General features: G+C 36.4%; 2 protein-coding genes across 4 annotated transcripts in view; both read right to left on the bottom strand.

The window, feature by feature from the left end:
* The window catches only part of LOC127430238 (cell surface glycoprotein MUC18-like), a 70,624-nt gene that overhangs the window by 24,802 nt on the left and 33,446 nt on the right, over positions 1 to 12,376 (bottom strand). The gene's annotated exons all lie outside the window — the stretch shown is intronic.
* On the bottom strand, positions 2,320 to 5,018 carry LOC127430239 (zinc finger BED domain-containing protein 4-like). Its single transcript, XM_051679887.1, has 2 exons — positions 4,011 to 5,018; positions 2,320 to 3,854 (listed from the first exon to the last, which is right to left on the bottom strand). The coding sequence occupies exons 1-2, from the start codon at positions 4,611 to 4,613 to the stop codon at positions 3,783 to 3,785; spliced, it is 675 nt and encodes a 224-aa protein (XP_051535847.1). The 5' UTR covers positions 4,614 to 5,018; the 3' UTR covers positions 2,320 to 3,782.

Below are 12,376 nucleotides of genomic sequence, written 5' to 3'. Positions count from 1 at the left end.
CTGACGATTTAATGTTGACAGCGAGATAGTTTTAAAGGTTTACGCAGTACTGTGCATTCCAAAGAGGCTTTCATATGAGTCGTGAAAGTTGCCAAATACATACCTCAATGGAGTAAAGCATCAGTGTCAGTGTTGTCCCCGGAGTCGCACTGCACTCCAGTCAAGTGTTGAAAAGCAGCATTTAAAGATCAAACAATTTCAGCTTTGACCATGTTGTTGCTGACTTTTCGAAGTGGCAGCCAATGATTACCGGGAAATCTGCATATGTGCAAAGTCTGTCTTTGCAATGACTACACCAAAGTGATTTTCACATGTTTTTACCTAACTAATGATGTCTTTTACAGTATCGAGCAACAAGAAATATTAAAAAATTATCCAACTTTATGAAGAGGTATTGAATTTTTTTTACTTGTAAATATTTACTATAGTTTCGGAAAGACCTTTACTTTAGTATCGAGAGACTTCAGTTCTTGTTTTGAGGTAATTTAAATTCACCAAGCACATCTTAAGACATTAAAGCTGCACTACGGAACTAAATATTTTACATGAGTTGTGTTTCAGCACTGCTCTTCTAGCAGATAAATCTCATGGTTTGGGGTTACCTGCTTTGCCTGTGATCATTTGGAGATATTTACCTACAGAGCCATCGATTCATAAAAAGAGTCATAACATGCTATTGTCATGTTAATATTATATTATTCATTTAAACATTTATAACCAAGATATTACTTTGAAGATAAACAATCTCAATTACATATTTTATTATTATTATTCAAGTGTATTATCCACTCCACAATACACATTAATGTTTGTTTTGCACTACATATATCAATTTAAGAGGTGAAACTCATCAAATGGCTGATATGAGTTTAATATAGATACCCCACGTCAGAAATCAAAGTTCATAGTAGCAATACAGACACACAGTAAATTACACAGTGCACAATATAACAATAAATATGAGAAAATGGACAATAGTACAATATAAAAGATATACATTATAAACAAGGCACATAATATAGACCTTAGAATTAGATTCAATTGCATTGCATAAATTGCAAGTATTAAGCTGCACTTAACAGATGTGGGTTGGATGGAGAGTCCTGGCTCCCTGAGGGTCAGAGATGCCTAATAGCAGAAGGCAAGAATGTCCTCCTGTAGCGTTCTCTGTTCCACCGGGGCTAGATCAGTCTGTCGCTGAATGTGCTCCTCAATCCAGCAAGCATTTCATGGAGGGGATGAGAGATATTGTCCATGATGGTTAATAATTTGGACATCATTCTCCTCTCAGCGACAGCCTCCAGCATTTCCAAGTCCACTCCAATGCATCTCCAGCTTTAATCTGGGTGCCCCAGCACACCACAGCATAGAACAAGGCACTTGTGACAACAGACTGATAGAACATGTGAACATCCTGCTACACACATTAAAGGACCTGAGTCTTCTTAAAAAGTAGAATCGGCTCTGGCCCTTTTTGTAGATTGCTTCGGTGTTATTAATCCATTCAAGTCTGTCATCTATGTGAATCCCAAGGTACTGATATGAATCCACTATTTCCACATCACTGCCATGAAGTGTTGGTCCTTTTTCCTCCTATAATCAATTACCAGTTCCTTTTTATTTTTATTTTTTTAATTTTTTTTTTACATTAATTTGTAGGTGGTTTACTCCACACCACTCCATAAAACTGTTGACCAGTGTTCTATACTCAGTCTCCCGCTCACTCTTAATACAAACAACAACCGCAGAGTCATCACAAAACATCTGTAGGTGGCATGACTTCGAGCTGAATTTGAAATCTGAGGTATATAGAGTGAAGAGAAATGGAGATAGAACAGTTCTTTGAGGAGCACCTGTGTTTCTCACCACCTGCTGAGACACACAATTCTGTTGTCTCACAAACTGAGGTCTGCCTGTGAGGTAGTCAGTGACCCAGGACACTACTTTTAAGACAATACATTCTTATATTACAATCTACAGCCTCAGTGGACAATGCAAGTAAATCGTAATACTACAATAGTAGGTACAGTATATGCACTGCAAACAATAAAACTGTAATATAAAAATGGAAAAAGAGGATTCAATAAAGATGGGGATGAAAAATACTTTAATAACATGAAAATAATATGCTGAAATATGCAATATAACAATTACAAAAATAAAACATTTAATAATTTCTTTGGAAGTAAAGTTATAATAGAGAGATGGTTACACACTAAACAAATTAATCTGTACATTACTGTGCTATAAAATCGGTATATTATATACAACTTGAGCATACCTTGTACGTAATATGCATTTAGAATATGGGATTGGGATCTACCTTACATGGCCATAACCAGCTATGAAGTCACAGAGGTCTGGACCTCTGTAAATTTTTCATATTCAAAAATAAAATCTGAAGCTTTATACAACTGAACAACAAACAACTAACATTTTTAATTGCCTTTGCCTTCATATCAGACAAGTTCACGATACAGTGCAGTGCATTGAATCTTTAGTTCAATATTTATTCAAAAAGTTTTAATATCATCAATTGACCATCCAGAGGTCCAGACCGCTGCCTAAGCAGCACATATGTACATGGCTCTGTCACGTGGCACCTGAAAAGTTTCTCAACACTGGTCAAGATGGACAAATCACAGTCATTTATTATTACTGGATGGATTAGTTTAAGGAATGATTGTATAGATAATGCTTCGACAGGATTCCATCCACATGAATCGTTGCAATTATAATTTTTTTAATAAAAAATTACAATTCCAATTTAAAAATGTCTCCAGTTAGAAAACGACCTGAGATTTGAATGCGGATAAATGGAGGATTCAGTTTTCTGAGCCGTCAAGCGCCCCCTGGAGGAAGAAAGTTTTGTGTCTCAAAGGTAACAGTTTTGCAATTTCGGTTCGTTACACACAGCTATTTTATGACTTTAGAAAACATGTAAAAGTCACTTAAGAAAAAAAACGTATATCTACTATTTTTTTTAAAAACTAGTTTCACTAGGGCTGCACGATTATGACAAAAATCATAACTGTCAATTATTCCCCTTGTAATTGTAATTGCGATTATTAATTATGATTATTAGAATTTTCATTGAATGATGTTTTGAATTTCTTTATACCACTGTTTGAAGCAACTGCATGGCATATTTTTATATAAAAAGCAAGCTGATAACACACTTCCTGAAAAACTTTTATTGCTTTTCTATAGCATTAAGCCCCAAAGGTCAACTACACATTGGTTTGGTTTCTTCTTTAAATAAAAAAAAAATTCAAAAGCAAAATTATGCATGGTATAATAAGGTTATCTAAAATGAAAACAATGGACTCAAGATAACATGTGGAAAGAAAAAAAAAACAGAGTTTGCCTTATCAAGTCTTTTGGCCTAGAACACAAGCCATAAAAACACTTCAAGTTTTCAGGAATGAACAATACTAAGTTCCGATGGTTTGACTTTTAAAGATTTTTTGCCAGGAAAACAAGCCTGTCCACACTTTCAGGGTTTAGGGATGCACGCAAACAAGTCACAATGTTTCCTCCAGTGCTAAATACTCTTTCTGAGCGAGAACTCGTGGCAGGAATGCACAAATATTTTTGTGCCAACTTGTAGTGTTGGGAATTGCTTTTTATGTTCCTTCCACCAGACCAAAGGATCCTCCTCACTATCAACAGTAGCAGTGAGAAAATAAGACTGTAGCTCAGCAGTTATGGCCATGTCTAACAGACTGGAATGAGAAGATGATGATGATACTGGTCTGTGGTCCTCATCCACTTTAAAGAAACTATTTGGTCTTCTTTAGTGCTGGTGTATTTTGGTCATCTGCTTCCTCACACACAGTCACAGATGGTTGAGGCTTTTAATAAACCAAAGGCAAAAATTTAGTTTCACTCATAAAAGATAATGTCATATACTATTACCACTACTACAGGAATGCCTATTTAATACTGAAAATGGCCCAAACAAAATTATATTAGCCTATATGGAACGCCAAACCTAAAATTATAATTACCTTCATGAATGTATATATTGATGCCATTTCAGTTCTCAAATGAATCTTGACAGCTTCAACTCTGTCTTTGAATCTGGGATCAACAACAGAAGCCATGTCAAGTACCTCTTCTGTCTGTGGATCATCATACTTCTTATTCAGGTAGTCCAGGATCTTCCTCTTGATGCATTTTGAGAGTTCTGTTTCTCCCTCCTTCTCTTCGAAGATTGTATTGTTGAACAAGTGAAGAACAGGCTTCACATATGATACACTTACATATTGCTCTCCTGAAAGAGCATCAGTGAATTCAGCAAGAGGAGAAAGGGAGTTGTTGACTGCCTCAAGAACTTCTATATCCTGCCATGTGGGGACAAGGTGTCTGACTTTTTTGTCCATGGACAGAACACAAGAAATGGCACTCTGTTGTTCCAGCACCCTGGCAATCATTGCTTGTTTTGATCTCCACCTTGTTGGAAACTCCGTCTTGAGTTTGTGTTCAGGTAACTTAAGCTCTTTCTGGGCCTCAGACAACTCACTCCTTCGTCTCCAGGTATAGGAGAAGCACCCCACAACCTTTTTGCTCATATTCAGTGCATGGTCAATCCGTCCATCTTTCAAAAGCATTTTCTAAAAACACATTAAAAAAAATAAATAAAAAAACACAAAGTTCACTAAGCTATATATTTTATTTACAATTAAACAGACACAATTTCAAATGACAGTAACATAGTAACATTTATATTATAGTTGCCAAAACATGTTTATAGTGATAGTTTAATCATCAAATAAAAGCATTACAATACACAGAAGTTGTTTCATGCTACTTTTCTATCACTAAATGCATTATAATTGCAATTTATGTGCTTACAAAGCATTGCTGTCAAAAAATAACAATATCACTGCCTATATCATGGTTTTTCAAATCCAGTCCTGCCCCCTCCCAGAACGTTTTAGACGTCTCACTATTTAACACTAAAAAGCTGATGAGTTGAATCAGGTGTTTTAATTAGTGAGTCATCTAAAACTTTGTGGGAGGGTGGTGTCCCCAGGACAGGAGTTGAAAAATCTTGGTCTGTTAGACAAGTACATAAGGGTATTGCAATGGCATAATAATAGTATGTGTACATATGTTGGATAAATGTTATCATATTCTTAAATAATAGCAGGCTACTCACCAATTGCTAGGTGCAGCCTGTGCCCAAAACACTGGAGTCTGGTCCATTTATTAATAGCAACGGCATTCACTATATTTGCTGCGTTGTCTGTAGTGATGCAGACTTGTTGCTCCTCCTTTAAACCCCAGGCAGCCAGCATCTCTTATAATCCATAAGCAATCGCATCCAGAGTGTGATCTTGTGGAAAATAGGACGTTTGCAAGCATCTGCTTTTCAGTTGAAACTCGTCATCGATATAATGAACTGTTAGGCTCATATATGGTTCAATAGTTCTACTCGACCATAAATCAGACGTAGTGGAATAGAACACTATTTTTTGCAGATCTGATTCAAGGCCTTCCCGGCATTTTGAGTAAAGTGAAGGTAGCACAACATGAGAAAAATGATTGTGGGAGGGGATGACATATCTCTTATCCAGTGTGTTTATGAGCTCTTTAATCCCCGCGCTGCAAACCGTATTAATCGGCGCCATGTCTTTTGCAATTAAATAGGTTATCGCTTCAGTTATCTCCATTTGCCTTTGGGAACCTGCTGGGTACGGGAATCCCTAAATAATGATTCCGTGATGGATTTCTGTGTAGAAATTCTCGCATGACTTGGTGCTTTTTCCTTCACGCTAAGATACTCCTCATATTGCACTCTGTGGTTGAACTTTAGATGGTTGAATACATTTGTGATGTTGCATGATGGTACAGAAACAGTTGTTCGACATAACTTACACAGTATAACGCGCTGCTCGACATCATCGCTAGTGAATCCAAAATAATTCCACACCACAGATGATGCTTTTCGTTTCGGTACTAATGCTTGATTCTGATCAACACTTTGCAAGTTGTTGGATATTTCTTTATCAGCACACATGGTCACAAAATGAACATGACATGATATGAAATGTAAGACATGCAGCAGTGGATGATCAGGTAAGGACACACCTACACGCCCGTGATTCGCCTCTCACAACATAATATGCTCTAAACAGACTTCTTAAACACGCAGAATAACGCAAGTGGACATCTGTAATCGTGACTTTTAATGATTACGTAATCATGACACCTGAAATCGTAATCATTTTCAAAAACAACAGCACACTACACAAGTACACAATCTGTAATGTAGACTACAGTAAGAAATATGTTAATATTTCTGTTATTTTGTTAAAATATGGGGTAAAACTGGGCTGGTTGTGACGTCATCACGACAACATTCCACAGTCAAACATGGCCAATTTATTCCAGACCAGCTTACAAGATTGTCAAAATCACAGTGACTGACTATAGTTATTATCTACATAATTATTAGTCAACAAATCTCTCCTTGCACAGTTTGATTGTTGACGTAATCTAATTAAAGAGATTCAAATCTGCTTCCATTCCACCAGCACAGAGAGAGACTGGCTATACACTTGTCATTATATTCACAGTTTACACATACCTTTGATGAGGCAGCTGTCTTCGGTTTTCGGATACTACTGGAACACTTTGTTGGTTCAGCTGTGTGTTCTTGTGTAAGGTCCCTCTTTTTTATGTGTCTATTAAATCATTTGATAGTCTTTTAGTTTTTGTGTCTGCATTCAACAACATAACGAAAACTGTGTTTTATACAGATTTTAAGGAGCATATTGCATTCGACATTGTGTGACTTGAAGAGGTAAGGGTTGAAGTTATTTCCTCATCCCCAATAATATGGATACAAAGCTATATTTGTTCATTATCCTACTTTGTCTAATGCCGCTGACTTTATGACTTCTATACCTTCGATATCAATCTTGTCTTACAGTGAATTAAGATAAATTTCCCTCTTGAAAAAAGAACAGCACGAAACCCACATAGAATGTAAAATACTGTTATTTTACATAACAAGCTTGAAAAAATTGTGCAAACAGTTTAGCTTGATTTCACTGAGCAAAGTTTACAGTATATGCTGATTCTATGACTATAAGGTAAGTTGTATTATGTAAGTTATAACTACTTACATAAACATCTGGACTTGTGTATAACACAACATCTCCTTATGGTTCTACACACGTCTACAAACAACATAGAATGGCAGTGACAGCTAGCCATCGTGCTCTCACCCACTTTCATTCATTTCTGTCTTTTTTTCATTCATGGTCCATGGCTTTTGTAGATCAGTGATTAGTTTTACGGATCAGACGTCTGCATTTTTTCTTGGTGCAAAATGGCAAATTTACCTTTTTAAATGAATGTCAGGTGCTAAAATAACATAGAATTATAGTCCTTCCCAGGAATATACTGTGATGTCTGTTGTTGTTTATGCTTGGGGACTTGCTACTGGCTGTAGTAACAGCTGTCAAACTTGCTTAACGCTTCCCAGACACCCACAGCCGGACCTTCTTTCTGAGCTTACAGACATGACATAAACACGCAATGACGAATTACGTATTCCTGCAATTTCGTGCAAAATCCGACCCGACAGCTCTAAATAAAAATTATTCATCAAGGACAGGGCTTTGAACATGAATTTTTAAAGTACTCACTCAATGGTGAACTTTAATTAATTGTAACCAAAAAAAGTTATCTTATTACTTTCTGCAATGAATGTATCAAAGCAATTGCCAAAACTTTTCTCCAAACACATGTTTACTGTGCACACCTAGTGCTCCCTTGTCAGACAGTCTCGAAAAATCACCTCTTTATGTCTCATTCTGCAAAGCTTGTCATGTAGAGGTCAAAACAACACATGAAGCTCTCGTTGAGCAGAGTGTTGAAGCCCTGACAAGAGTAATGTGGAAGCCGCTTAAGGGTTCAGAGGTCAAGTTCCAGTCAAACGAGACCAGTGAGTTGATCTAGCAGCTAGTTGTGAAATTTCAGACAAAACCGTAGCAACACACAGTTTTAATCTGTCGTGGGAAAAGGAGTCATCTGTTTTTGTGCAAGATGATAAATTAACGGTGTATATGAGGTGTGGTCAGACAAGCTTAATCAACAACAATCAACAACAATCAACAGCAGCGATGCACCATAACATGAAGTGATGCAAGAGGAGGGCAAAAACAGATGGCATGTTTTCTGTTGTAAAAGGAGCATTTTGCTAATAAAGGAGGCAAGTTAAGATGATGTCTATTTTCATCAGTCAATAAAAAATGTACCATGACAATGACCTCACATTAGCATTTGGACTAGCCAATGCAAAACTGCCAATTACCACAGGCAATACTTTCAAATACCAAACCCTAACCCTAACCCTAACTAACCCTAACCCTAACTGCCCTAAAATCTTCTGCTTTCAAGAGACTTTTGAATGAAATACTGGATGGACAGTCACATATTAAAACAATATTACCAGAGCGGACATGTGAACTGATCATACGACTGTCCTAGTAATATTATTGAAAATGTCAGTTTTTTTTTTTTTTTTATATGTCCATGATAAAAATGGCATTTTAACCAAAATGTCGGTCTGATTCAGATCATTTAAAAAAAAAAAGGCAACACAAAAAACAGCCTGTACCATCTGCTAGTCATTCTGGCACACTGTTTGTTTGTTTTGTGAGGAAAAGTGTTGGCTAACAATTTACAGTGAAGGTGTAGAGTATAATCTGGACTCATATTTCAGATTGATTTTGCATCAATGCTCCTCAGTAGCCCTTCAAATCTATTGTAAACAGCCTTCCTGCCCTCTATGTGGTCCTGCTGGAATTACAAGCGGATAATTGAGTATGAAGGATGCTTTCACATTACACAAATCTGATTAGTTTCCTCCAACAAAGGCATTTCCTGTGCATTAGTGACATTATCACAAGACTGAAGTTCTTTGTTGTGGCCATCAGACTTCCATCTTATTCACTGATGACAAAAAGTAAAAAATCTTGCTTTTCTATAAACAACGTAACACCTTGTTTCTGAAGATTCTGAAGACTCATGTGGTGATGAAGCTAAATGAGCCCTCCCTTTCAGACTAACTGTATTAAATAAGCATCTAATGACTGAGGTCAGATCAGGAGAACATGACTGGTAATGCTGAACTGAAGCTTAATGGACTGAAGATTTCAATGTATCCAACAGGTCCACTACCTTTCTGAAGCTATGAGTCATTTATGACATAATATAAATCATCAAAATCATCTATAAGCATAAAAATCCAGAATTAGGCATCATTACAACTACAGTATTATTATCCTTGAAGAAACCCTGGCAAATGTTTTCTGATTACAGAGATGAAACAGATATGACAAAAATAATAGTGTAGTCAAATATCTTGACCAATAAAAATAGGTCTTCAGACAAGCGAAGGTCTGCCAAGATCCCAAAGCAACAACCATGCTGAACATCATAACGAGCTTTAATTATAGTTAATAGGAGACTCTGACACACTCCAAGAAGTTCAGCTGTTTAAGGATGTCCCTTTTTGTGTGGAAAAGCTCTCAGACTAAACTAAATGGCCAAAAAAGGAAGATAACTGCCTAAAATGTGTTCGTTAGACACTTGACAGTTTGTGTCTAAAAAGTGGAGATAACATTCCAGATATTTTGTTTGTTTTCATTTCTCAAACAATTTCTAAAAAAACAAATATTACATTTTGCAGTTTTTAAAACCCGGTTACTAACATTTGGAACATGTTTAGATCCAGTTTTAAAAACCTGATTTGTGTGATTTTGTTATTTTCTAGCAATTAATATTACATAGTATACATTATGCAGTATTTCAAAATGATGATATTGTTGTATGATTTTAATTGTTGGATACAGTCAAAAAATATCTCGAAAAGTGGTAATCAAGCAGACATTTGATGTGTTTAAAACAGACTAATCGAACTGTGAATTTGGCAACAGTATGTCAATAGTTCTGCTGCTGAAATCTGGTCTGTGCTTCCTGAAATTCGAACCACTGCCCCCAGTGGTCGAAGCTGGAAGTTTTGTTAAACGTATGAACGTGTGAACTCTAGTTTCTGGGTGAAATGTCCATAGAGTGGCACCAGTTTTAGTTTGTAAATAATGTAATACAGTCAAAAGGAATTAATATTTTATTAACCCTACGCCCAAACCCCAAACCTTAACCTGACCATCAGTGGAGTAAAAGTTACATTTTAAAGCGAAAATGCAACTTCTGAATCATGCTTCCCACTGTTTAGCCTATGTGAACACGATTTCTTCCTGGTTTGCATGGGACCAGAACCCATGTCAGTAGCGCCTCTGGCAAACTGGAAACGTGAACATGTACTTTATGAACTGATGCAAAAAATGTCTGTGGGGATGGTGAATTGTGCTTATCAGTAATTCTGCAGAAGATTTCAGTCAATTTCAGAGTACGTTAATATTTGGAAGCAACATGTTGATTTCCCATGTAATCGTGTTGGTTTAAAACTAGCTAATTTTAATGCTAGGTTCATTTATGTTAGATAATAGTTGATCTAATTTATCCAATAACTCTAAAAACAAATAAATTAGATTTTTGCCTCTAAAGCTTTGAAAAAAAAAAGAATGAGACCAATTTACCCTATTCGTAGAAAGAGTGAGGTACTCATTTTAAAGCACAAGTGCCAGATAAAAATGAAGACATATAAAACTGAAGGGAACTGAGACAGATGTTTTTGTCTGTGCTTCGGACAAAAGACTTTGATGGCTGGAAGAAACATAACTCAAGGTTTTCACACTTCACAACAAAGCTGTGAGATGTGCCTGTAGGTCCTGTTTGAGACGACCTTATGCAGCTGTTCCTACTCTTTACCTTCACACCAAGTCATCCAGAAACTGACAAAACTGCACACCAAGGCAACAGCTTTTGACAGACAGATAACACAAATACAGACATGCACATTTTCATGCAGATGCACTAAGACTTTGATGAAGCCTCCATCATCTTAAGTTTCTAATTTAATTAATTATACTGTGTATGATCATATAACTAGCCTTTCAAAAATATACAATATTTGGACACTTTAAAAAGCTATTTTGTTGTATTAGAAACCAAATAATGAAGTGGCATTTGCAAATAAATAAACAATTTTTGCAACCAGTTTCAATGTCAATTTTGGTCAATGTAGTTAGTTTCTGTGAAGTTGACAAGTGTTCAAGTTTCTTAGCAGATTAACCAGAGGTGTAGTTCCTCACATTAACTATGAACATGTTCCACTAACGTTTAAAAAAAGAAAGTGTCCAAATACATTTTGTCTTAATTTTAAACAATATTGTTTTGAAATATTCTTTTTTCTTTTTTCTTTTTTGCTTAACACTCTGTGCTATATTTCTTTAAAATACAGTACATGACACTTGCTTTGATATTTTGTTATATAATTTCAAGTGTGGCTTAAGTGTCCAAATACGTTTTGTTACCACTACATACAGCATACAACATTATGGATGTATGAATATGGCATCCAGCTTTGCATAATCTGATTCTTTGGTCTTAATGTAACACTTCTCCAACTTGTGTGTCAATGTGCCAGGACACTCCAGTGTTCAATGGAATCTATGAACTCAGTCTGACCTTGATGATGGTTCAACAGCTCAGTGTGGTATGACAAGCACTCTTGTACACTGAAACATGCCACAGATCATGCGGAGCATTAGGCTATGGTCTTACAGAAATCCCTTACAGCCTGTGAGGCCAGCTAAGCACAAATGGGACCCATAAGAGCTTTGGGGAATAACGGGGTGCTCCCCAAATATTACATTCTTAGGCTTAGGGTACGTTTTATTACATCAGTAAAGAGGCCTACAAATGCACCTGTTTTTCAATTGACTCATGTTGAAGGGAACATGTCAAATAACTCTGGATTCTGGATTCCATTTGCATGTCATGCTTTTTCCTTCAGAGCAGAATAGCACAACAACTCCCATAACTGTATAGTGAAACTGAAGTGCTGGATCCGCCGTATCACTCATCACATGCTTTATTTGTACGATGTTCCACAGAGTTACAGTATAAACAAACAGCGGAGGCCTTCAGCAGCTCTGCAGTATAAGCTACTGCATCCACTGAATTTTGGACCCCTTCTCCAAATCACAGAGATGTTTGTTTAATACCTAATGCTGCACAAGTTTTGTTTATTAGGGTTGTTTATTTAGCCTCACAGATCAACAGAATGTGTATATTGTACTCCGCTAATCATGATGCTGCTGCCAAGGGAGATGGTTTTTGTTTTGAGAAAATAGAGGAGAATTATTACAGCAAGCTTCCTTATAAGAGACTGTTTCCATGTAGGTTTTGTTGGCATGTCATACATCTTATCACATCTAATAATAACAGCACT

Source organism: Myxocyprinus asiaticus, chromosome 39 (assembly GCF_019703515.2).
Source record: "Myxocyprinus asiaticus isolate MX2 ecotype Aquarium Trade chromosome 39, UBuf_Myxa_2, whole genome shotgun sequence".
Lineage (NCBI taxonomy): Eukaryota > Metazoa > Chordata > Actinopteri > Cypriniformes > Catostomidae > Myxocyprinus > Myxocyprinus asiaticus.
The sequence above is the reverse complement of the archived record's forward strand: the minus strand, read 5'-3'. Positions and strand labels throughout refer to the sequence as shown.

Excerpts from the sequence above, each read along its gene's own strand:
- LOC127430239 (XM_051679887.1), bottom strand. The coding sequence starts at position 4,613 with ATGCTTTTGAAAGATGGACGGATTGACCATGCACTGAATATGAGCAAA. Across the intron at positions 3,855-4,010 it reads CAATATATACATTCATGAAG|CCTCAACCATCTGTGACTGT; the intron begins GTAATTATAATT and ends GTTTATTAAAAG.